We start from the raw sequence: 27201 nt of genomic DNA, 5'->3' as shown, positions 1-27201 counted from the left end.
TACCGAAACAAGAAGATCCTATGCATGAATGTACAGGAGAGCAGGTGGAAAAGCCCCTAACTAGATGGACAGATACCTTGTGTGCTTATCATCAGCCCTTAAATAGTGTTCTAAAAGTGTTCTTAAATAACTTGATGAAGTACTGAAAGGAGTACAGAAATGTGAAGACTGCTTCCTGGGAAATGATGAGGAGGTCATGCCTGGACTTCAAAAAGCAAAGGCATGTTTTTTTGGTGCACGGAAACAATGCTTTGGTCAAAACACAATGTATAAATGCCCCGCATGCATTTCAGGTAGGTGTTTAACTGAATCCTTTTCAGACTATCACTAAGCACTTGATATGCATGAAAGCATCACGTTTGCCACAGGCCTCTGACATTTGGAAGCTGTGTTACAGATGCCTCCAAGGTTACAGAAATTATTATAAAACTGCAAAATTACTGGAGGACATGCCCAGTACGAAGCTTTTACTGGTGCACAGATTTTCAATAATTTGCATGTAGAGAAAAAGCAAGAAGCTGCAAGAGGATGTGCTTGGAGTAATGTATAATTTGAGTGTGACCCACTTCTGTAATAGAATTAAACAGTCTCAAGTAAGATGCATAAAATGAACCAATCCTAGCGAAACACAAGAGCACAATACCACATGGAGATCGCCATAAGAGAAACTCTTCCACCTTGCAGGATAAAGTCATCCTGACAACTCAGAAATGAAACTACAACAGACAGTGCAACTCGGGGTACAGGAAACTATGTAACCGTACCACCGTGCAAAATGAGGTCAGAAATACTAAGCAAAACTTGCAGTATCCATCTGGCTATGTGCAAGAGGAGGCACTAAAAAAAAATCGTACTGTGGTCCCGCAAATGTTGTCACTCGAGATAAGAAATCCAAGCACAAATCCTACAATAAATACAGCAAATTATGCAAAAGAACATTGGAAGCCATAAGAGCTCTGTGATTGCTGTTGATACAGATACATTTGGACTAAACAGGAAAGATGAATTATTAATAATTTTAACTTGTCACAAAACATGCTGAATAACAGTATAAAACACGCTCTAAATCACGGTTTACATGTGCTGGATTCCAGATGAACTAATACCAGATAAGGGCCTGCATTTCACAAACGACTTATTTCAGCCATTTGCTTGAGAAATTAGATCAAGCATAGTAAAGCAAGTCCTTATTAGGCACTGCCACATGGGCTAGCAAGAAGGCTGTCCTGTAAATATCATAAAGAACCAGAGGTCCATGGAAACCATGTCTGGTCTTGTTAGATTATCACAGCACACTTCTCAGTGCTCCACTGAGATTTCCTGTTGAAAGAATTATGGGCAACAAGGGACCAAACCCACAGATATCTGAAGCTAGGACATGTTTAACCCTGAGATCATTACAGAAGAGCTGTTTGTCTGGAAATTAAAGCAGAACAAAAGCTATAAACAGAGGCTAAACAAGCAGAAATGCAAATGGAAGGGAAAGTTATACTGATTATAGCTACCACCTTAACCTGTCGTTTGCAATGAGGTTGGACGTCATAAGCCTCAGAGCATTTTTCTCCCTCTTGGACCAGAAAAAAGCTAAACAGAACTAAGAGGCACTCTGGCTTCATGCATTTTGAGCATTGATGGGATGATACCTTGACAGCACTTCTGTGATGACAGAAGTAACAGCGCTGTCTCCTAACACTGTCCATCAAGAAAAAGGTACAAATTAGACTCATTGGCTGTAGAAGGAATGCCCACATAACTTGTGACACACCAGAAAAACACTGATAGTGACTGCCTTTCAGATTAGATAGCTTTAAATGAGTATTTTATTAACTGGCTGCTTCATTTTCTAGATGTTACTTCGTGCACATTTGCTGTTAAGAGAAATCAGGAAAGGTGTAGCAGCTGCCACTGACTTGCGCAACAAAGATAATAACCTTTTGTAGCCCTGATCCACATGCCTCTGCTTGGAGCAGAAAACATGGTTGATCTCCTCCCAACACATCTTTATTAAAAATATCACACATCTTGACAGAATTTGGCAGATAAAATAATCTGGTGCCTCTCATTTCAATTAGTTTCAGCTCCCAACTGCTAGATCTTGTTATTATTTTGTCTACTCAGTCAAAGAGCATGCTACTATCAGATGGCTTCTCCTTGCATAGGTACTTCCACATTGTGTTCAAGTCAATTACAAACCTTCTGTTTAACATTTTCGAGCAATTGGCTTTTTGTGGCGTGCTGTGTTTTTCTTGTTTTCCAGTCCTGGAGTTATTGTTGCAGCTCTTCTGCAATCCTCTCCCAACTTTTCCATATCCTTCCTTTTTAAGGACACCAGGTTAGGATGTCCAGAAATAGTTTTGCTTTGCCCAGAGGTAATCCCACTTTACGCTCTTACTGCATATTCCCATCAAAACGTCTGAGGGATGAAGGAGCACATTTAGCAGCACCGAGAGCTCCCGTGCAGCTGGGTGATCCCAGCAACTGGGATCCCAGAGACCTTCTCAGGGTTGCTCCTTTCTGGGAGGCTGCTTCTCATCCTGACAAGCTGGATGACAACATGGTTTGTTCCCAGCTGCATGACCCCGAATCTATCCCTACTGAAATGTCTATGGTTGGAGCATCCCAAAAGACGGCTTCGTAAAGTTATGAGTGACCCATCTCATTACATATGGTTACACCAAGTCTTGTTTCACCTGAAAACTTTAATCAGCCATCTTTCAAAATAAGGTTCTTCACTGGAACCTCCCCCATATATATTGGTGATTTCCAATTAATAAATAAGACTTAACTAGTTTCTAATAAGTGTATTTACTTAGCACTTCTTTAGCATACTTGTAATGTTTTAATCTGAATGTCATGCTGTAGTGAGTTAAATACCACACGGATATCTGAGCATATTATAGCAACACATACAAATTAAGCCTTTAATTACTTAAGAAACACTGATCTAATTTGGCAGACCCATTGCCCGTAGAGTATGGAACACCCACAACAAACCATTTGCAGCCAGCCACAGACAGACCAGTGCGTGCCTGCAAAAGGTACCAGCAGCCTTCAAATATGTTTGTGGGCACTGAGACAGCCAGCGTCTATCTCAGGAGCACCAACAGCACTGCAACATAAACACTCCTTATCTGAGCACTTAGCTCCTCTCCTGGGTCTACGCACACTTCCCAGTATCTCACTCTCGTAGCTGTGCCCCACCACAGTAGAGGGGAATGAGTGACCAAACGCATTGAAGGATGATCAGCCAGGAGGGCAAGGACCCAGCCAAACACAAACCACCAGCAGAGAAGCGATCGGAGAACAGAAGCAATGCTGTTCAATTTGGGACACTCAGCCAGTGCTGTGTTTGGGACTTAACTCTCACATCCCTCCTTTAAAGTAACTGCGTGCCATGAAGCCTGCTGGTGACAGACAGTGGGGTGGCATCTGTAGTGAGGAAGGCTGGGGCACTGCACAGGAAATACTGGATGACCCCAAGGGCTGGTGTGGTTGAGATAGGAAGAAGCTCAAAAGGATGGAGTGCCAGGGCATGCGTCTAGGGACTAATAAACGGAACCTCTGCTGTAAATTGGGAGCTGATCAGCAGGAAATTACAAAGGAGGAGAAAGGCCTGGATGTATTATCCAACTGAAGGATGACTGTGGGTCTCTGGTGTGACACAGCACGAAAAGGGCAAATACAATCATAAAATACTTCAGGCAAGGGATTTCCAGCACAGCAAGGGAACCTTCATGCCCCTGTACATTGACCAGACTTATTTGGGAGTGACCCTTCTCCTCTACATCTGAGAGGCAAGTACAGCCAAGAACAGGTGGCAGAAAGGGCTGCTGGATTGACAACTGGTGTCACAGAAGGAAGTCTACAGGAGTAGGAAATTTGTATTTAGGGTAGGAAAAGGAAAGCTGAGAGGATACCGCTGCCCTTCAAAGATATATCAGAGAACTTAAACCAAAGGTTGTATTTGACTCAAGGACCACTGACTGGGAATAAATACAGGTTAAAACTCTGAGCACGGTTTCCAGCTATCAAAGCAAAGTCTCTCACAATGAAACAGGATAGTAGTGGGAATAACATTTGCCTCATCTTCAGATTTTTTTTACTTAGTTTATTAAGCTGATAGCATGGAAGGGAGAGGAGATTCTGTGACAGCGTTACTTGTGTCCATAGGGAAGTGGTCTCAACAACTCAAGGCCTTTTCCAGCCCTCTGGTTTATGGACGCAGCTTTGTGACAGAAGTAACATGTAAATATTGCTACTATTCCTGACATACACCAGAAGGAGCTCAGCATGAAACCAAGTCCAGATCACCTGAAACAACTCTGAAAACATGTTTTCGGTGACAAAGAAAATGAGGGGCATGTGGAAAGAAGGAACATGAAAACAGGAAGGAAAAGAACAGGTTTCTTCAGACGCCAATATCCTTACCTCCCATGAGGAAGAGAAGCCCCGCCACATACTGCATAAGGCCTCGGTCCCAGCAGCACCCCAGCACCCCGATAATCCATCCAAACAGGATGATGGCCACGGCCATGCCCATGAAGCCAGCTGTCATCCTGCGCAGATCTGCAGTGGGGAAGACGGAAAAACAGCATGCTTGTGAACAGTGATAAATCGCCATCATCAGAGCTTCCTGACAGTCAATCCAAAATGCTACCCAACTGCCAGGTCTTCAGTGTGCGTTGGCACAGGATGGTTTGCGTAAGGGTGGTCCAGAGGGAGGACAACCTTTAGATTAAGACAGGCTTTGTTGTCCTCTCATGCATCTAGATGGTGACCATGTCAGGTGGTTTTGGATAAGCACATTTTTGAGTGCTCCAGGGAGCACTGGGAGTAGGAGGAGAGCACGATGCTGAAGTGAAGCATTTTGTGCTCTGCATATGGGGACAGAGAACCACGTGTGGTCTGGGGTTGACCTATATTTATTTCAAAAATAAAGGTTAACAATCTTCAAGATCTAATGTAAAGAACCTATAAATTAAGCTTTTGCTGTATTCCGTATTTGCTTTCTGCAAAAAGGATGGGACTACTGGGATCCCTCCTACATGTGCTAGAAAAAATAAATCTTCACTGCTGTTTTTGATGTGAAATCTGAGCAGGGAGACCACCTGGAAAAAAGAGCAAGGACTATGAGAGCTGACGAGCATCTTTACATGCTCGAATAATGGAACAGATGGAGACATCTTCACTAACATTTGACTGTTCCCTGCCCCTCCTCACGCACACACACAAAGTTTAAGCACTGATATGTCAGGAGCGTGTGTGCAGAGAAAATTCCAGCCAAGTCAGCTCTCCAAACATTTGCTTCCTTCTGGAAGCAAATTCTATTTGCATAGCAATTTCATTTTCTTTCAAGAAACAGAATGCTTGTGACAGAGGGAGGACAAATTGAAAGCAGTGAAACAGCCACCAGCTTTCTCCTTGGCTGGTCTTTGACTGTTTCTCAGCTTCTGTTATTTTTGGTCCTTTTTCTACAGTGGTTCAGAAGGACCACCAACACCACTAGTGCAGGTTCAGTGAAACTTGTGAACAACAATAAAGTGTCATAACCAGAGATTTATAAAATTCCTAAACCAAAAACCGTCTGCAAGGACTATGGGCATGTTGGAACAGAGTCATTTGATTCAGTGAAAGGACGTTTCCTCAGGGCTGTGTTCACTGTAGCATTTCTTACCCAAGATCAAGTTGCAGAACACAACCCCTCCCTTGAGGCTATGAGTTCTTGTAGATTGTCACTGATTTTCACAAGGACTCTCTCTGACAACATAAAGATGACCAGGCCTTCAGCCCATCAGTGACCAGTGCCCTTTTAACTAGATATGTCTTTAAGTCATCTTTTTATCTTCAGGTTTCTGACTATCCCACCAAAATGAAACAAGAACTCCCCACAAACTATTTTAATATGCTCAAGTAGGTCTGGTACAGGAAAAATAAATAAAAATAAAATAAAAATAAAGGCATTTCCTACAGAAACTCCTACTTCCCACAGGCAGTGCTGGTCTCTGTTCCTTGGGAATTTCTCAGAGGGTTTCCTAAAGCAAGCAGTAAATGTTTGTAAGCATTTCTGATGGCAGTGTCTTTGTACTCTGTAGCCCATAAAGGCCTGGGCTCAATTTGAAAGACAGATGAAAACTTAAAATGTTTACTGTTTCCTGTGTCTTCTGCAATAACAGCAAAAGGCATTTCAGCGCCGCTGCACAGCCGTCTGTGTCAGCCCAGCAAAGCCTGTCTGTTTTAACTGGTGACTGCTGACTGCAGGTAACAGCACTTGCTCCTCCTAATGGAAACATACCCTAACACCTGCTCTTAACGAGCTGAATTTAAATAGTTTTATTCAGCTGTGAGATGTCAGTAACTCCACAGGTCCATCCCAATAACAAAGTGATGGAGCCAGTTCTCACAGGTCCCAGAGGGGACCACAAGTGTCCCCATACAAGTATCCTGTGCACCAAACTAAGGAATTGTTTCCACCCCACTAAAATGAGCGTAAGCTTTGCCATTTAACAGAATAGTTCAAATAGCAGGACCGAGATTTCTAGACCCAATTTCTGAGGTTTGTTTCACTAGACCTTTCTTACTGGTGGAACCCGAAATTCCCTTTCTAACAACACAGCAAAATCCATCAGCATCTTAATTCTGGGCTCACACTCTTGAAAAAAAAAAAAAAAAAAAAGAAAACCTAACATCTGACTCACACTTAAACCCATCCATGATAACATTAAAAATCACAATAATTTAAGAAACCCTAGTTCTTGCAAGTTCAGCGGGCTCAGTTTAAGATTACCGCTGTTTGCACCAATTGCAGTCCCTCACAAGCCCATCCACTAGGGTTTATGTGAAATAAGTAAAATAAGATCTTTCTTTTCTGTTTTGATGTCTGTGCTGGGAATGAGTCTATGCAAAGTGATTCTTTTCTGGGAAAATATTTAACGTATATAATGCATTGCAACAGCAGATCAACAAGCTCAAGCTATTTAGTGAGGAGAAGGGAAGGGAATAGAAACTCCTCTCTGCACACAAACCCACATTAATTGTGCTTTGTATGATTATTGCTCTGTTGGCATGGTGCTTGACAAGGAAAGGACAGCCAAAAAGCAAAGATTTGCACTGTATACTTGAGGCAATATATAAATTCTCTCTGCTAATTTAGGAGCAAGGGGTGCCACATAAATAAACAATAGCTCATCAGGAAAATGTGATTTTGTTTTTTATTTTGTCTGAGTTTGATTGGCACTGATAAGGCTTTTTCTGAATATATATCCTGCAAAGGTAAACAGGGTCAAGCTTTGGTCGCATAACACTACTTTGTAACATCTGAGCACATCCTGGGTCTGATTTTTTATTTTTCTTTTTTATTGTTATTAGTTTTAGATAACGAAATGTAGGAGTCTCACACTCTTTCTTTCTTGGAAAACCTCTCTGAGCAACTGCAGCATCTCAGGATGACAGCATGACAATCCCAAGCAACTGAAGGAGTGATGTACCAGAAAAATGTATTGTTGAATTTTATACAGCCAAAGCTCACTCCTGTGCACTGCTTAGCTGGTTCCACAGCTGATCCTCTCCTGGGTATCTACGCAGCATCCTCACTCTGTAGCAAAGTGCACAGGCTTCAGTGGTACTGTGAATTCCCCCTCTCCACCATCTAGTAACCCAAACCTTTAGGTGGCTACACGGTGCAGGTAAGGAGGGTATTGCACTGCTTGTTCTGTAGGACCCATAGTGTAGAAACTGACTCAGTGCCGTGCCTGTTTGACCAGCAGTCTCAATGATTTACTACATGGACTTAGACAGCCCCATCACTTGTGAGTGAAAGTACATTATTAGCTTTCTACTCGTGTTTTAGAGATGCCTTCTTCATCCCATTTTATTTTTTTACATTAACAGACTAAAAGTTTAGAGTGAAAATCTTCCCCTTGGGAGTATTTTCCATGCCTAGCACTGCCACAGGTGCTGCTGCATGTAGCAGGCAGGGAACTCAATCCTGACTCAGAACCAATGTGGATCCTCAGGCCAGGAATTCAGGCATCGTGTTCAAGTAGGCTAGAAACAACAAATGTCTTGATTAGTAACACTGGAGAAGGGACAGCAGATGAAATAATCCAATTCCCATGGCTGAATCTGAAATGGTAAGCTTGAAAGGCACAAGCTCCATGAATCATGATGAAAAGAGAAACATTAGCATTTTAGACAACCTCCTTAAAATAAAGGAAGAGTCTCATAAAACAACATGCGTTTCCTAAAAGCATTTTAGTCTTCCACCGGAGAATATTAACTGTAAAGGATTTCTGAAGATAATGAAAGGCAGAAGAGCTGATTAAGATCTGCTTATTTCCAAGCAGCCTGTGGAGAAGGTTCACTCTGTCAGTTTGCAAATGCCCCTGCCCTTCATTTCACCCTGATATCTGTCCATCTGTATTTGTTATGAGCAATAAAGTATTTCATGCTGGTTGTCACATCGTGGAAGAAGTTTCACACCCCAGCAGCTGCAAACAGAACATGTTCTGAATCAGTGTTGCTTCTTGAAAATTTCAATATGCCTTTTTGACTTCTGATGTTCTGCCCTATTCTTTGAAATTGCAAGTCATCTTTCCAAAGCAAGGGCTCGGTTCCCCTATTGATATCTATCTTCTTCTCCACAGAGGAGTTTAATACTCCAAAAATATTAAGCATTTATTTTCTCTCAACACACAGAGAAAGGAAAATATGAGCCTCTTGTGAAAGATGGGGAAATCGAGACAAGATGAGAATAATCAACCTGCCCATGACTACACGAGAAGTTTGTGGAGGAGCATATAATTGAATCTATATTACCACAATTTCTGGCCAGCCCTTTAACCACACAGCCCTGCTTTTGCTTTCAGAACTGCTTGTTCTCAAGTGTTTGCTACCAGATCAAAGTACAGTGCTTGTTATCAGAGCATCAGAAAGTGCAATACTGCTGCAAACAGCTTTTCAGATAGTCCGCCCTACATCTCCCTTCTACCAACACAGAAAGGTCCAGAAGGACTAAGGATCCTGAAGCCTGTATCCAGAATACCTGCAACACCTTAGGGGACATTCAGGGTACAACATCGCCCTTTCGTGAGGCGTCCCATCAAAAGGGGAAACTGAAAAGGAAATCACTAATGTATTTCAGTGCCCCTCTAGGACCAAACACCAGGATGTAATATCACATCAAGCAGAAACAGACTGGGGTAGCATTATTCTTTAGCATAATCCTTCACTGCACTTTGATGTATACTAGATCTTGATCTATACTAGATCATACTAAAATCTATACTGGATCAAAGCACTATAGTAGATCCTATACTAGATTCATTCTCAACTCTCTTTACCGGTGTGGGTTTAAACACATTTGTACTAAAAAAGAGTCTAAATCACTCCCTTCTCATCTTTTTCTAAGCAAATATGTGTATAGAAAATTGTTTAAGAACTAGCTTTCACTAGGTTTTGTTTAAATGACTTCTCTGACAAAGATTCAGCTGCACAGTGCTATCTTTATCTGACATCATCCCTCCTCTCACCTCACCCCAATAGCACAGGGGGGGTCAAGACGCAAAATTGGACAGGTGTGTCTTTCACTGAATACCAACCCAAGCAGCTCCCCGCTACCATGAAGAAGCGAGTATTAATGCAGATGATTTTGAGTGGCATCTTCTGGCTCTCATGATTCTCTCCACACAGCTTAAGATGGTATTTTGGATGAGGTTGGCAAGTGGAGGGTGAGGTTTTAATCTTTTCTTTCCACTTCAGGAATGAAGAGATAAGAAGAGAAATATGTATTAGTCTACCTGAGACTCAGCTAAAATCTCTGAGTGCTTCTCCTGAATTTTGTGGCAACCCAGTCTCCAGTTTGAAGATTACTCTAATGCCATTACAATGAGTACGACCCACTTCAACAGAATCACAGAATTATCTAAGTTGGAAGAGACCTCAAGATCATCGAGTCCAACCTCTGACCTAACACTAACAAGTTCTCCACTAAACCATGTCACTAAGCTCTACATCTAAACGTCTTTTAAAGACCTCCAGGGATGTCCAGAAGTAACAGTATATGCATGTACTCTCCATCAGGGAGTGATTCAGAAATGCATGTGTCACAAACACATACACTAAAACACAACCCTCAGAAATGAGAGAAAGAGCAGCACAAGGTCCTCACAAAATTAAATACCTAAATATTGATACTCCAAAGGACTTTGGTGAGCCTTTGTTTCACAAACCAAGATACACATATAATTTCTCCTAAACCAGAAAATCCCATCCCCTTCTCTGGACTAGAGTTGTTTGTGTGATAACGTGTTTGGCTATCAGCATGTATAAACCCACCTATATGGAAATGCCAATAAGAAACTTCACAGACACTTGTCCCTGGCTGTGGTCACCACTAGTCAACTCAGGACAGGATGTAGAATGGACATCCCAACAGACAATTTGTTCTGTCAGGACGGACCATCTGTCTGGATTTCCTCCATCACAGTTCTTAAGCATTTTATAGTTATTTAAGACAGAAACAATCACAAAAGGTTGTTGCCAGCTGCGTGCTGCTGGCACTTCAGCCTGCCTTCGTTCGTAAGAAAACCCAATGACTTCAGAGCTGGGTGAGCAGTTCATCAGAGGGTGAATGAAGTCCTGTCTTGTTCAAGGGCTGACGCCTTCAGAGATTCGTGCTGAGACAGCAACCCCCGCATGGCTGTGCAATTCCTTGTCCCCGGTGAACCTTCTCATGAAGCACTGGAGAGGGAAAGGGCATCCCAAACCAGGTCACACAGTGTGGTACTTTCTGAAAGCAATTCCTCTGGTATTTGGGGAAACTGCAGAAGCCTAAGAAATTCTGCAGTGGCTGAAAGCACCATCTGGAGCTTGAATATCAAGCCCTGACCTTACTCTTGCTTTTTGCTCGTGTAGAGCAGAGAGAAGACAAAAGAGAACCACTAGATAATAAGAAAGAGATTTAAGGAGGCAGTAGAGAAGGAAGGAAACAAACCTTGTTTAAGTGCTGGGGAAAAAAAGGTAGGTGAGAAAAAGTGTCTCATATGAGGCTGAAAAGATGGATTTGTATTCAAGAGACTTTATGATATGGATATTAGAGAGGTGGATGTGTAAAGGAGGCTTTTATACAATGGAATTTTAACGCATTAGATCCAGTTCTGATCCGATGTAGAGGTTTACTGTAGAAGGCAGAAAATTTATGTTAGGTCTTTGGAGAAAGACAGCTGTGAATATCATCATGTAGAATGGTTCAGCCTTTAGCTCCAATCTTTCTTCCCCTTCTGCTGAAAAAGAACATTTGGTCAGAGAGAAAAAGGGATTTTTTATTATCTGCTGTGTTGCTACTCATCTCTGAGTGACAGCAGGCTGGGAAGGAAACATAAGCTTTGCCCCTATAACCCCTGATGTAGTGGGCTCAGCATAGCTAAGCCTCTGCCAAAGCATTATTCTCCTCTCTCCTCTCCTCTCCTCTCCTCTCCTCTCCTCTCCTCTCCTCTCCTCTCCTCTCCTCTCCTCTCCTCTCCTCTCCTCTCCTCTCCTCTCCTCTCCTCTCCTCTCCTCTCCTCTCCTCTCCTCTCCTCTCCTCTCCTCTCCTCTCCTCTCCTCTCCTCTCCTCTCCTCTCCTCTCCTCTCCTCTCCTCTCCTCTCCTCTCCTCTCCTCTCCTCTCCTCTCCTCTCTCCTCTCTCCTCTCTCCTCTCTCCTCTCCTCTCCTGCCACTCCTTCCCTCTCCTCCTCTGATTTTGGAGAGGAGCTTCTTTTTCTTCTTCTCTTTTTTTTTTTTTTTTTTTTTTCCTTTTCAGAAAGTACCTAAAGTTGGTGATTTCCACTTAACCAGAGATGTGATGTTCAAGAGCTGGTTTCAAATAATCTTTCTCTCTCCAGATTTACTATCCAGGATTTTAGCACTGCAATATGTGATCATCTAGGAACATTTCCAAGCTTCGGTCCCAGCAGAGTACATTTGCAATTTGACCAGTCAACCCTTTCATCCTTCCTCTCCCTTCTTCATTCCTCACAAATAGGGAAGAAACTCTGAGGCACCTGCATTCTTGGCCATCCTTCTGCATATTTATAACTTTAATCCTTCCTGCTCCTGCTAGGTGAGGCCACACAGAGCAAACATTTCCCAGCCTGAGTCATGCCAAGAGGCTTTTCATTACACAGCTTTCATGGATTATGCAAGTGTTGAAGAATTTCAGGCCCGCTTAATAAAATGCCTTCTGCTCAATTTCAAAACGAGCTGTGGGACTTCATCAGATCAGAGCCGTGAGACCTAGAGACACTTGGGACAAGTTGTCTCTCCAGCACGCCTACCTGCAAAGGACTGTACATCTGTGTGAAGTGCTCAGAGAGCTCTGTTTTCCTTGAAATATGTGGCAGGGTTGGGTGTTCCAAAGCTTTCCTCTGAAAATCAGACTTTCTCCCTTCTCCCAGAGGTGCCATGCAAGCTGATTCACCACTGCTTTTCAGAGGAATTCAGATAATAACGATGTAGAGAGTACAGTAACAGTTGTGTAAAAATAATCTGGATCTTATACATAGTCATGGCTTTATTGTCTAGTATACAAAAGCCTGCTTCTACAGGGAGCACACTCTGCCCCGTTCCATGGCTTTGTATGTGCCAATCACCACTGCAGTATCCATGTGTCCATCCCAGCCGTGACTGCTCCAGCACTGGAAGTGGGGAGAGCACATGGAAAAGCTGTGCTACCACATCACAGTGCTGGCTCACACAAGGATGGGACCTCATCTTTGGAAGGAATTCCTTCACTAAAGAAAAATTTTCAAAATTTCACTTAAATTTAATCCTCAATTAGAATCTCTTGAACCACTTCTTGCAAAAGTGGCCAGAAGGAGGTAGAAGAAATGGAAATATATCTTGTCCCATTTTTTCTTTCAGTGAGAAAAGAGGACAAATAACAGATGGGGAATGGAAGAGAGTGATTAGGAAAATTAAAGGAAAGTTCGTATTAAAGATGACAAACGGGGTGTGACACGAAGCAAGAAACATAATTGTATGCAAAATCCCAGCATCAGGCAGTGTTAAGAGCCTTTTGTAAAACACAGATTTAGCCTAAGCTCATCCTGAAGATAAATGAGGCTGGAGGTACACAAGAGAGGACCACAAGAGGAGCAGGAGATGTAATACAGAAAGAGGCTTGGTAACACCTCCCCTGTTTTGCCACCTTCTTGCTGCATTTGACTTCCCTCCCCTGCTGCCCACCCCACCACTGAACCTTGCTCACATTCGGGAGTGACTAAAACACTGTCCTAAAGCTTTTTCTGCCCTCTGTCCCAACCTCTGGTGCAACATTACACAGCACAAGCCTGAGAATAATCCCATCAGAAAGCATTCAGAGAAGCACGTTTGATAATTATCTGGGATGAAAAAGGCTGGAGGTGAAAGGAGGATACCTCTGCTTTATCAGTGCCCCAGCAAACATACTCATTTCACAGACCCCGGCATTAAACGTTTTAATTCAGGAGCTCTGAAAGGTGTATTCTTGGTTTTTAAAAAAGAGTGTTTAAGTGAAGCTGGGCTGGGGGCTGGGAAGAGAGGAAAGAGGATGGGGGAGAAGGAGGGAGGAGATACACAAAGACATTTAAAGCGATGAGAAAATACTCCCTTATGGAGAAATTCTGATTTTGAAGTTTACTCTTCTATTAACATTTAAATTGAAAGGCGTTTCTTCCAGGCTCCACATAGGAAACCAGAAAATCTGCATTTAAATAGATACCATTGAAAAGGGGGGGAAAATATGTATCAGCATTGAATGCTTCTCCATTTGTCTGAAAAGAACTTCTCTTATAGATGATTATTAATTTTTTTCTTTTTTCTTTGTGCGTGCTAAAAAGAGAAGTTGGAAGTACATTAAAATTCCGCTTGGCACGAGAAGGAGGTGGGGGAATGGCTGCTAATTGCTCAAAACTCCAGTTTTGAGCTCAGATTTTCTGCTGGAGGGCTTCTGGAGCCTGAAGGAGGCGGCCCAGCCCAGCCTGCTGCCAGGGACGGGGCCTGGGGGACTGTCTGCGGCCTGGTCCTGGCGCTGTGGCAATGAACCCAAAGGGCTGCGATGCCCCTGTCACTGGGGACATCACCACCTTCCCCAGTCCCTGCTGGAGAATCAGACCTTCAGCAATTTTGTTAGACCTTTCGGGACAGCACCTAGGAAACAGGGCCATGTGCCTCCACAAAGCCACCTAAGCATGTCTGCTGCCTGTGGTGTTAAACCGGGCTGCCACAGGAGGAGAGCTCACAGCCGAGCTGCCGGTGGGGCTCGGGGAGGCCCTCACAGGGGTTGCAGAGAAGACCTGGGGCATGAGGAGACGTCCACACACTGCCCCATGTTTCGTGTCATGCCCTCCTTAGGTTTGGCCTTGTTGTGTGCTAATGCCCTGCTCCCAAGGCTCCCACACGTTGGCTATCACCTCATGTACAGAGTGAAGGGCAGGAGTGTGGAGGGAGCAGGGAAGCTCCTGCCTCATGCGACAGGGGCCTCTCACTGCCTCTGTCCATTGGAGGCCACCAAATCCCCATTTCTTGCTTTTTGTCATGAGTGATTAAATTAAATTTCACCTACCAGCAGCTTTCAGGGAGCAACAAAGAGGCACCTGCGTGTGGTGCGCGCTCTAATTCCACTACACAATGGGCTTCGTCTCCAGCGAAAAGTCCCCGGGACAATCCGATTATTAATATTCATTCCCTTTTTTTCCGCCTCATTTTCAAGAGCATTACTACAGAAAAGGTCAGGAACATACTACCCCCCAGCACTACATTGTAGGCCACCTAAACGGCCTTTTCTGCTGTGTCAAAAAGGGAGTAATCAGGAGAAAATGAAGAGTGGTGCCCCAGAGGCTCAGCTACAGATTCGGGTGGATTTCACCTTGAGGTCACTGCTCTGAATTTAGGTCAGGTTGGTGCTGGCTGCAAGCTACAGTGCAAAATCCTGGCAGGGAAACAGCAGCTCCAGACAAATCCAACAGACAAGTACCTACACTGCACTTTCGCTCTGCTTGCAGAGTAACGGGGCAACACAGATTTGATCTTTAATTTAGGTAGAATCTGGGCACTCCTCCTCCCTCTCCTCCTCCTCCTCCTTTTCCCTGTCTAATAGATGGATCCAGTGCTTACAGGTAGACATTAGGTTGACTTTAAAAGAACAAGGTGAAAAAGCCAGAGGACAAAAGCAAGGCATGAGAAGGATGACTCAGTGATCAAGATACTAGTGGAGAGTCTACAAAGATCCAGATACTGTCTCACAGACTTGCGTTGCAAAAAAAAATAAATTAAAAAAAATAAAAATAAAAATCAGACTTTCTGTGCCTCAGTTCTCATAAACTAAAATAAGCTCGTCTCGCAGGGCTATTTTATGTTAAAGATTATGAGCTAGGTTTTCTGCAGTGACCATGACAGAAGCCACAAAAATGCCTTGGACAGATAAAATCTTCATGGTAGGATACAGAAATATTTTTCAGTGGTGATTTTGCATGGAATCTGATTAAATCTGGAAGAGCACAGAGATGAAAATCAGCAAAATGGAAGCTCTCTTCTGTATACAGGCACCTGTAGGCTTGAGGAGCGACCAGATGTTAGGCTACTTCTTGGGCCCAGCTGAAATCATGGAACCCAGACCAGGGTCTCCCAGTTTGACACCAGGCCCACACCAGACACAAGTTCTGCAGCATGATCCTGTCTCTAGTCACCGGGTCAGCAAACACGAATGTCTCTTGCCATGCAGCATCAGAACAGATTTCACCAATTTGCACTCATTGCCTCTCCATCTCCCCCTGCCCAGCTTCCTTGAGATTTCACAAGGAGCAGCCTTGTTCTTCCCGGGATCTCTAGCAGAGATCCCATGCAGATGGAAAGCATTTTCTGAAAACATATATGTGACAAGCAGAAATGTTTAGTAGGAGAAGCAGGTGCCTGGAAAATGGATTCCCATTTGTCCTTCCCTCCCCCTCTCCAAAACCCAATCATTTCCCTGTTAATAAGCTCGCTGACTATAATGTGGCACTAACCTTTCACAATTGATGCCAGTGACATTTTGACAGTTCCACATATGGGCCTGCTGAAAGCAGAAGGAATATAAATTTGCAATTTGGTGAAAAGCCGGGTGAGCAGCCAAAGCAGCTTGGGGGAAGGAGGAGAAAAGTGCCAACCAGCCAAACAAAAGCCCACTGCACAGATGTTATGAGTGGCAAAAAGGAAAAGCGCGTCCACAGCTGGATGTACCCCAGCACATATGTGCTCAGAAAAAGAGCCGGAGGCACCCATTAAGCCCAGTCTAGCCTGAGATGCTTCCTCACATGGCAAATTTAGAGAAAGTCTTTCCTAGCAGAAGGGAAATGGGACACGGCATTCAGTCTGTGCAAACTCTGTGGTTAGCATCAGATGTCGCAGGGCTCGGCAGTTGCTCTAACAAGGAATCTTCCAATATTTCTGCCAACGTGGCCAGCCCCAGGGAAACTTTCTAACTCTGTTTTGCGGAGCATTTTTGAATATACTTTTCAAGGTATTTCAACACAAAACAACACTGCCGACTGGGTCAGCGAGTCTGCTGTGTGTATCACACGCCGTACACCTTTCCCAGATGACATCTCTATTGCACCCGATAATTTGGGGCTAAAGACTAACTTCCAGAAAGGGATCCAGTTGCCAAATGACAAGATGAAGATGAGAAAAATGTTGAACTTAGTGGTTTGCTCTTGTGTTTAGTTAACCCCCAGTGTTAGAAAGGCAATCCTATTCCTTTGTTTGGCTATGTCTGGTTTCTGCTTCCAGGCCCAGCTCACTGCTGCGTGTTCTTCCCACCTCCAGAAATGCAGAGCCAAATGTGGAACCCCATAAAGCTCTAATGAACCCCAAAACGCTGGTGAGGGAGGTGGACTGGCACTGAAAGCACCACCTCAGAAAGCTGGGTCTTTGCACAGGCTGGGAGTAGTGAGCCTGATGAAAAAGTTGGCCTTTTTTAGACATTTTCCCTGAAGTGTTTCTGTGCTGAAGAAATAATAGTAGGGTAGCTGCTGGTTCGCTGTATTAACCACGCTCAGGGGCAGTGTGAAACCTAAGACCTTTCTGAAGTAATGTCACTGGATAGGCAGGAGACTGCAGCCAAGGCCAGACCACATGTGGGTGTTGGTGCAACTGCAGGATGGAGTTGATGGCTACCAGCATGACATCTGGACAGGGTTGTGCTTGATGGACTGGGAGGATGATGGGGGTCAGAAGAGCAGTGGTGGCAGAGAGCACGGTAGATTTCACCACACCGTGCTTGCTCTGAAGTCCTTCACCTGTCAGACTCGAGGGAGCAGCATATGTTGCTCCCAAAGCCAGGATACCATTTTTAGCCCTGACTGCTTCTGGCAACACATGCTTCATCTAAAATAACTGGTAGGATCCAACTTGGCCTGTGAGACTACGTGGCCTCATCAGACAAAAAGAGCGGGACTTAGGTCATTGTTTGGCCACAGCTCTGCACGCAGGTAGGGTTTTCACACATGGAGGACAGAGAGCCCCTGCCTTGTTTCATCTGTGCTGGTAACACAGAGAGGAATAGCACATAAATGTTTGTTCAAAGCTCATTTCTGGTTTTGTAAAGGATGAGCCCAGCCCAGCAGCCAGTTCCTTGTCCCCAGAGGCCTCGTTCACTTCTCTGACTTCCCACAACCTTCTTCAAAATATCAAGTATTTGTGTACAACTCTGATAAATACTATATTCAACAGCAAAGTTTTAGGAAACCACTCAGATCTAGAAGAACTTGCTGTGAAACAGACCCTCTGGTTTTGCTGAGGAAAAAAATACCTCAAGCCACTGTCCATCATTTATCAGCAGTCCTGGCGATCGGGGGAGGTCCCAGTTGACTGGCGGCTAGCAAATGTGACGCCCATCTACAAGAAGGGCCGGAGGACTGACCCGGAAAACTACAGCCCTGTCAGTTTGACCTCAGTGCCAGGGAAGCTCGTGGAGCAGATCCTCCTGAGAGTCATCACGCAGCACTTGCAGGGCAAGCAGGCGATCAGGCCTAGTCAGCATGGCTTTATGAAAGGCAGATCCTGTTTGATGAACCTGATCTCCTTCTATGACAAAGTGACGTGCTGGGTGGATGAGGGAAAGGCTGTGGATGTGGTCTACCTTGACTTCAGCAAGGCTTTTGACACCGTCTCCCACAGCATTCTCCTCAAGAAACTGGCTGCTCTTGGCTTGGACTGGCGCACGCTTCGTTGGGTTAGAAACTGGCTGGATAGCCGGGCCCAAAGAGTCGTGGTGAATGGAGCCAAGTCCAGTTGGAGGCCAGTCACTAGTGGCGTCTCCCAGGGCTCGGTGCTGGGGCCAGTCCTCTTTAATATCTTCATCGATGATCTGGATGAGGGCATCGAGTGCACCCTCAGTAAGTTCGCAGATGACACCAACTTAGGTGCGTGTGTCGATCTGCTTGAGGGCAGGAAGGCTCTGCAGGAGGATCTGGATAGGCTGCACGGATGGGCTGAGGTCAACTGCATGAAGTTCAACAAGGCCAAGTGCCGGGTCCTGCACCTGGGGCGCAATAACCCCAAGCAGAGCTACAGGCTGGGAGAGGAATGGTTGGAGAGCTGCCAGGCAGAGAAGGACCTGGGAGTGATGGTGGATAGTCGGCTGAATATGAGCCAGCAGTGTGCTCAGGTGGCCAAGAAGGCCAACAGCATCCTGGCTTGTATCAGGAACAGTGTGACCAGCAGGGCTAGGGAGGTGATCGTCCCCCTGTACTCAGCTCTGGTGAGGCTGCACCTCGAGTACTGTGTTCAGTTTTGGGCCCCTCACTACAAGAAGGACATCGAGGTGCTTGAGCGGGTGCAGAGAAGGGCGACGAAGCTGGTGAGGGGCCTGGAGAACAAGTCCTACGAGGAGCGGCTGAGGGAGCTGGGCTTGTTCAGCCTGGAGAAGAGGAGGCTCAGGGGCGACCTTATCGCTCTCTATAGGTACCTCAAAGGAGGCTGTAGTGAGGTGGGGGTTGGTTTGTTCTCCCACGTGTCTGGTGACAGGACGAGGGGGAATGGGCTTAAGTTGAGCCAGGGGAGTTTTAGGTTAGATGTTAGGAAGAACTTCTTCACTGAAAGGGTTGTGAGGCATTGGAACAGGCTGCCCAGGGAAGTGGTGGAGTCACCATCCCTGGAGGTCTTCAAAAGACGTTTAGATGTAGAGCTTAGGGATATGGTTTAGTGGGGACTGTTAGCGTTAGGTCAGAGGTTGGACTCGATGATCTTGAAGTCTCTTCCAACCTAGAAATTCTGTGATTCTGTGATTCTGTAATAAGATCCTGTACTTGGTAGAAATGTTGAGTAACTCCAACTATGTTCCACATGAAGTTGAATTACTCACAAGCACACTGGCATGACCAGCCAGCTAAGTGATCAAACCCTGCTCCATGAAACACACAGCTGGTTTCTGTGTGCCAGAATCGAGCCTCAGTAACCTTCCAAGTCTACAAACACCGATACAGGATTCATGGTGCTCCAACAGGTGTACCCAAGGGACCCTTCTTTGTGGAAGGGGGAACTATCTTGTGTCTCTCACTGGGGGATGGCCCACTGAAGTCCCAAGTCAGAAAGCTTGCCATACCACAGGGGTGTCTTTACTCATCCACTGTAAAGGCTGCAGAGGTAGATCAGAGATGTCTGAAAAGCAACCTGGAAGCTGACTGCTAAACTGCCTTGACATTTTCCTGATATTTCCCCCGTGCTGTGGTGCAGCATGCAGCCTGCTCCCCCTCGCCCAGTACCAGAGCAGCCTTGAGGCTGTTCTCATTTGTGTAGGGCTCAGCCGTGACCACGGGATGGTAGCAGGATGAGGATCAGGACATCCTCCATTTGGCCAGATATGCCATCCCTTGCCCCTTACTCCAAAACTTCTTTGAGAATTAGAAGACAAGGCCCAATGTTGAATTAATGTGATCAGGTCAGGAGGAGGGCAGTTGTTAGCGGTGAGGAGTGGAGAGGTTCCCCAGAAGCCATGCCACAAAATGTCCGCGTAGTTACCTGCTTAATGCTGTTGTCTACTGGTTCTGTAGATGTTAAAAAAAAAGCAGTAAATTTAAGTATTGAAAAAAAAATTTTAAAAAAGGCTAATATGCTCCATATTAAAAAAAAAAAAGACTCATGGGAATTTTCTTGGAATACAACTTTCTGACTTTTCATTTCAAGCCATCCTTTTTACAAATCACACTTAAATTAAAAAGAAAAAGTCAAAAGGATTCAGAAGGGTTAAATAAGGCAATCAAAGCATTTCAATTCAGCCAAAATTCTTTTGGCTGCTCCAAAATAAATTGTTGTTCATTTTGCTGAAAAAAAACTTCTGAAAGCCACCTGCAGCCCTTCCACCATGCTGTTTTATTCACTTTGCCTTTCCAGCCAGAAAGCCCTTTATTTCAGCAGCCCTGTCCATCCTGTAGCACCTGAGTGGTGGCAGAGGGCTAATAATAACCCTGGCAGGAATGGGAAGGCTAAAATTGGAAGCCAAGCTTTGATGGGTGTGTAAAAAAGGAATTAATTCTCAAATATTTTGTTTCTAAGATAACATATGGTTTCATTTTGTGCCTACCCACGAGTGATGCAATTGATTTGGGATCTAAAATCCTTGTAGCATATTTTCTCACTTTTAAGAAGCTTTTCAGCTCGCCTGTATTGGCTGGTTTGCTCACTTCCTAATGGGTCTCTCCAGATCTGATGCAGCGTTTGAAGCTGTGATGGGTACATATGCGAAGGAGGGGGGAACAAATGGAGGGAAAGGCCCACTGCGCATTGCTAACAGTCGCACGTTTCCAAAACGCTGTGCTTAGGAGACGCCTAATTCAGTTAACCTCTTTGATCTCATCATGCAGTCTGAAACACCAAAAGGTAATGAAAAGATTGCAGGCAGGTCTGCTGCTTTTGCATATCAAAACACACGCCTCAGCGCAGCACAGAGCGGAAGACAGATACAGTAAATACACTTGTGATAGATGGAAAAAAACATCTTTTGATTGGGAAAGAATGGCTTTCTTCCTGGTCGTGTAGTGCTCATGTACGTGCAATAAGAAAAAATTTCCAGAAAGCTTGCGCTCTGTCAGAAAGCGAATGCCCACAGGTGCCAGAATTCATTCCTGCTGCACTCTGCTGGGCTACGGGCCTGACTTACCTCCCTTTCCCCTTAGTTACTAGCAACAGAACAGAAGACAGATGGCTGCACCTCAGCTGACAGCAATATGCCCTTTAAAATAACCTATCCTGCCCCAAAAGATGGGATCCACTGTATCAGGGTCCAGGAGCCCATTTGCCTTTCCTCTAACTGCAGCTTATCGGCGAGATGCATGTCCAATGCATCGAAACGTCTCTGCTTTAAGAAAATACACCACCCTTCCCCTTACAGCTGCCAACACGCCCCCCTCCTGCTCTCTCCCCATCTTTCCTCCTGTCCCTTTATAGCCCTGTCTCTGGTGCAAATCCCTTTCTTTTCTCCACGTGATCCTCTCTGCCCTGTGCCACTCTGGTTTCTCACCACCTCTTGCTCCTCCTTCCTGAACGCACACCTCTTCCCTCTCTCCCATTCCTCTATAATCTCCCATCTCCTTTCTCTCTCTAGGCCACATCTGAACACCCTCCTGGTGACTTTTAAGGCATCTCGAAAGCTGTAGCCAGGTATCAGGCTCCTCTGCAGGTCAAAAGAAAATGTTAGGGAAGTCAGTGGTCAGATGGAGTGATTACTGCTCACTGCAGGCAAGAGTGGCACCGGTCTTTATGATCCCAGATGAGATTTAACCTGTAAAATGCTACATCATTTCTTTTCCACTTTTTCCCTTTGTGGTATCTCTACAGGGCTGAGGCAAGACTACTTGGATGCCTTGTCTCTGCATTTCTTACCCTAATGCAGTTGCTTTTTCTTACACATCAACTCAGCTATGAATATCCTGGACTTCTACTCTTTGCTATTGTCCTCTGCTACTTCTACCCACAAGTTACTGATACTCCTAACCATAACTCAACTTGGACATAATATTCTGATTGAAATTTTCTTGCTGTGATTGTTTTAATTATATTTTTAAATTGTTTAATGAGTTATATAGGAAAGCCAAAGGGAATCCTGCCAGCTGATATTTCTAATGCCTTGAAGACCTGAAGTGCCACTGTTACATCAGTCCCAATTTAACCCTTCTGAGGCCATGCTTCCTGTGGCACTGCAGTGTCACACAGCCACAGCAAGCTAGTGACTTTGGCTTTTCAGCTTCAACCAACATTTTGGCCTACGAAACACGAGCCTGCCACAATAGCAAGGAGTGCGGGGGATGCTCAGCTGGCTGCTGTGCCCCAGGCCCCTTCCTTACCCTGAGCCATCCCCCAGCCATGGAGGGTTTCTGGGTCCGGGCATGCCACTGCCAACCGAGACCTCTTCCTGCAGGGCAGGGATGTCCCCGGTGCCACCAAGGCCCTGCAGCCCACCACTGGCCGTGTTCAATGAGCCACAGAGGAAATGAGGGGAATATTTGGGTTCCTTCCTCTGTCCGCACCTCCAAGGGACCTGAGTCTGACACAGGCTCTGATAACCACAGCGTCCAGACACAGCAATCATTGACAGCTTCGCTTAATTACATCCTAATTTCTCCACATAGAGGCTATGAGCAAGATTTCAATTAATTTCAACTATATCTAAGTTTGACGCTTCTCTATCATTCCATTAAGATGACTCGAGACAAGACAAACATAGATGTTAATGTGCTATAAAGTATGAGATTTTTAATTAATTTTAATGAAAAAATTAATTACCAATTTACTTATAAAGGCTCATAACATTCATATTCTAATCACAGAATGTATTTTCTCTACATTTGGGATAGATTTGTTCTGTCTCTCAAACAAAATGGAGATCCTGAACCCCCTTTTGATCTAATCGGGTCTTACCACGGAATCATGATCAGCAATTTTTGTTATAAAGAGCTTTGGGATCTTCAAATCAAAGACCCATCCAACTGCAAAGTCCTATTAGGGTTTTGCAGTGGACAGCTTTATTAGCATGCGAGGAGCTAAAGGAGTTTCAGCTGAGGCTGGAGCCTGTTTGCCTGAACCAGCCCTCCTCTAGCCGGGAGGAGCAGCTGGATTTATGCCAGACCCGTAACACAAAGCCCTGTTAAAGCAAAGCCCTGTCAGGGCCCATTACAAAGTCACCACATCCCCGAGACGCGAGCTGAAGCTCTGCTGGCACAGAATTAAGTAGGTATTTTCAAGTGAGGAATCCCATACAACAAACCCGAAGACAAAGCCATTCGTGGAAGAGGCCGTTTCCTGAGTCCAGACCCTGGGTTCCCTTACTAAGCAGGCAGCTCCCTGTTTTCTGGCTGTTTCTTAGTTTTAAGCACGACTGCGTTAGCAGCCAGCAGCCTCCCAGGTGCTGCAGCAGGACTCGGTGCCATTCAGCCGGGCTGCTCTGCAGCTCTCGTGGCCGCAGAGCTGTCACCTGCAGGGACACCAGGGCAGCACCTCCTGGGCCCTACAAGGGAAAAGCAACTGCAGCTCTGCCTGCACCCACCTCAGCTACAGCTCGGGCACGACTCCCAAACCTCAGCCACATTTCTTGGGTGCTGCCCTGTGGCAGCCCCATGCTCGATGCCACCCTGGAAGGAGCGCTACTAGCAGGCTTCCCCTCCCCGGAGAGGGTGTCAGGGCGCTGCTCAGCAGAGACGAGCAAATTAAGGAATTAAGAAGGAAGGGAAAATGCAGTTGACGGAGGGAAAATCAGCATTGCCTGTGGAAACTCCCCCCCAGCTTTATCCTTCTGGCCAGAGCAGACCACGCACTTTCAAGGCAGCAGTTGCTGCTTGCGTCCTTGTCTCCTGAGCAATGTTTGGCTCGGCGTGACTAATGCAGCTAGCAAACCCAGCACGGCAGAAATGTCACCAAAGCCTCTCCTACGCAGGACCTGTGATTACCATAAGTGAGCACTCTTAACCCGCTTCCATCCTTAATTGATGGCTAAAGAAGGCGGGGAAGGAGGAGAAAACTCTGTGCCAGGTTTTGGCACCCCCTTGACTCTCAGCGAAAACATGGCTCCTGAAAAAAAAAACAACAAAGCAGGCAAGTTTAATTCCCTTTGCACCGCTGATTCCCAGCTTCCAGGCAGTGGAGAGAAACAGAGCACATCCCTCACACCACGGTACCTCCCAAAGCGGAGGAGAGAGCAAGGAGACCGAGGGAGAGATTCAGGTCCCAGCCCACGCCAAGCAGCTGCGGGGGGAAGCTGGGAACAAAAGTCTTTAAATGGTTTTTGTGCCTCTGGAGTCGCAGGGGGTGCGAATCCATAGTCTAGGTAAATCTGGATGTAAAACAAGCAGGGACCCAGCTGGAATCAGTTTAGTGATATAAAGACACATAGTCTTAATTAAGGGAATTGTGATTTGCCAATGAAATCCCAGCAGGGCGTCTGTCTGCCTGATCAAAGGCTCGATTTTCTGATGGAATCTTAAGTGCATGAGCCATGAAATTACTTTTTGAAAAGGGAACACGCAGCAGAAAGAGGCAGAGCGAGAGGGGAGGGGGTGGCGGGGAGGAGGGAGAGAGGGAGGGACAGACGGATGGACGGGACGCAGAGCTCCGAGGGATGCTACTGAGAGCCTCCCAGCAGAGCTAGAGAGGGCAGGAGGGAGAAGGAATGCGCAAGGATGCCACAGCCACCAGAGTCGGCGCTTAAAATCACTACCCAGCACCCGCTGAGTAATGACACGTCCCTAATTTGGTCTTTAAAATTGCTTCTAAAAGTGCTTAGCAGAATTTGGGGGAAAATGGTTATTTTTCTAAGTAAATTCTGTTTTCCCGCTCCCACACCCCTCTTAATTTTCCACAAATGAGATGAAGGCGCCTGCTATTTCAGCTCAGAGCCGGATTTTCTAACAACCCCAGAGACCCCAAAAGCAACGCTTTCTCCAAATGTTTACTCCTTTTTTCCTTATTTATTTTTTTTTTCCAGCAAGACACAGAGCAACAGATATTCCTCCATTTTGTTACAACGGAATGAATCGGCAAGAAATGCTTCAGTCTGCCCCAAAAGATAAGGAGCCTTTCGGTGTACCTGGGAAGAGCTTTGGATTAAATTGCAAAGGACGCAAATCCCGCATCATCTGGGATTACGTTGCTATGGGGCCCTGAAACACTGAAAGCTCTGGGAATCAAGAGGGGAAGTTGACAGAAGAGAGACAAGCCACCGGCTTCATTCCTCCTGTCTGTGTTGCAGGAGCACTCTCACAGCACTCAATAACTTCCCAAATCCCACCTCCTCTCGCAGAAGACTCAGCGCAGAGCTTCGGGGCATTGATGCGGGGCATCCAGAGGACATCATATCTCCAAACATCCTTCATGGGTCTTCTTTCCTCTGACATTTAAATGCGTGTGTTTTTAACAAGCTCTCTCATTGCCGGGCTGAAAACCCGATGCAGTGATTACAGGAAGCAAGATATCAGAGCAAGCCACCTGTCACCTTGCCACGCAGCCCTCCTCAAAAGCGAGCAAAGCGAGAGCTTCAAAGGACAAAATAAAACACCCATGTGCACCCGCTGTGCAAAGCAGGCCTCTGTTTAGTGTAGGAACGGTCCCAAGCAAACACGCTGGGCTGTTTTGCTGGTAAGGCAACAGCGTGGACTTAATAAATCACAACTGGTGCACTGACACCATGCCAGGATCTGAAGTAAAAGTGAAAATAAGCAATCAAGCCCTATGAATATCTGGCTGTGTTCAAAATACCTGGGGGAAAGCAATGGATGTGGTAACATAAAAAATAATAATCATAAAAAAAATGAAACCGCTATGGGAAACCACTCTGTTTTCAAGCATCTCCAACAGTTTGTGAAGCAAAAAAAAGCCTAAGGGTTTCTGACAAGTGGCTGCACAGCACAAAGTGCAGCTCAGATCCTCGCCAGTGGCGCAAGGAGCACCGTGCCTCCAACACCCCCTTGTTTGCTTTCTTCCTGTTAATGGTGCTGGACCTAAAAGGAGAGCAGGTCTGCACATCTTTCACTGAGTCAGCTCTAAAGCTCTGCTTGGGGACTGCAGAGCTCTTGAGAAAAGCTGCAGGTTGAACAACTGAATACAAAGTAAAAGTGGGTCACAAAAACTCAAGCATTTACCTTAATTACACTATTTTAAGATGTGGGTATCTCCCTTTGTGCCCCACTCAGCCAGTGCCAGTAACCCAGTTTGATTAATAAGGCATCCCTAGCTCCGCAGTGGCTGTACACCACCAAGTTCTTGGGTCCAGTAAAGGCTTCCCCACATCAGAAGCAGTCCTTCTGGGCCCAAGAGCTCTGCTTGCAATGGTGAAAGACCTTGTGAAGCTCACGTAAGTGAACGAAACATTTTCCTCACTACTTTTCCCCCCACAATATTTGCTCTCTCTTGGCTCCCTCTGCACACCTTCACCACCCCCTTCGCTGCAGCTGCAGCCACCAGCTCCTGTTCCTTCAAGCACCTTTTCCCTTCTTCAACTCTTTTCAGATCTCAAGGAAAGCAATTTTCCGTCTTGCCTCTTTTCTCTCTCTCCTACCATTGTTGCTTCTCGCCGACTGCTCCTGTACTCTAAAATTTTGAAGAGCGGGTTTATATTAAAAATACAGTTCAGAGCATAAAGGAAGGTGTTTTCCGGGAGACCGTAATAAAAATGTGAAGGTTTTCAGGAGGATCAACAGCCATTTCACATACGTGACTTCTTCAAAACACTTCCCTTCTCACCACCAGAAGAGGCTTCGCAGAGAAGCAGCAATTCACCGGCTCGAGTTTTTTGAGCAGGTTCTGTGTCGTGCTTGAGGGGCTAATTAGAAACATGAAAATGTGCTATTACTTTGTGTATCTTGAGTCATAGACTGCTGGCTCTGCTGCTTGCCCCCAGGCGTGCTTGAGATCCAGACGGAAGTATCCCAGCATAGCAGCTCCATCCAGTCCTCATCTCAGTCGCTCGTCCTTTGTTTTCCAAGCCCAAGAGCACCCGGTGGCTGCTCAGCACCAGCAGGGCTCTCCCAGGAGGTCTCAGTGTGTCTGCCTGCCTTGACAGCACGCCCCGTGCCTGGGGCTTCGTGATTTCTTGAGGTCACTGACTCAGGAGCATCTCACACCAGTGGCAAACTCACAGAATCACTGGGGTTGGAAAACACCTCCAAGGTCATCTGGTCCAGCCATCCCCCTACCACCAGTGTCACCCACTGACCATGTCCCC

At 45.6% G+C, this 27201-nt stretch overlaps 1 protein-coding gene across 2 annotated transcripts in view; it reads right to left on the bottom strand.

The window, feature by feature from the left end:
• The window catches only part of TMEM178B (transmembrane protein 178B), a 194892-nt gene that overhangs the window by 13965 nt on the left and 153726 nt on the right, over nucleotides 1–27201 (bottom strand). For both annotated transcript variants that reach the window (XM_032208084.1, XM_032208085.1), the window contains one exon: nucleotides 4429–4566. In XM_032208084.1, coding sequence (XP_032063975.1) covers nucleotides 4429–4566 — 138 coding nt within the window. The remainder of the gene's footprint in view (nucleotides 1–4428; nucleotides 4567–27201) is intronic.

The sequence above is a fragment of the Aythya fuligula genome, chromosome 1 (genome assembly GCF_009819795.1).
Source record: "Aythya fuligula isolate bAytFul2 chromosome 1, bAytFul2.pri, whole genome shotgun sequence".
Lineage (NCBI taxonomy): Eukaryota > Metazoa > Chordata > Aves > Anseriformes > Anatidae > Aythya > Aythya fuligula.
The sequence above is the reverse complement of the archived record's forward strand: the minus strand, read 5'-3'. Positions and strand labels throughout refer to the sequence as shown.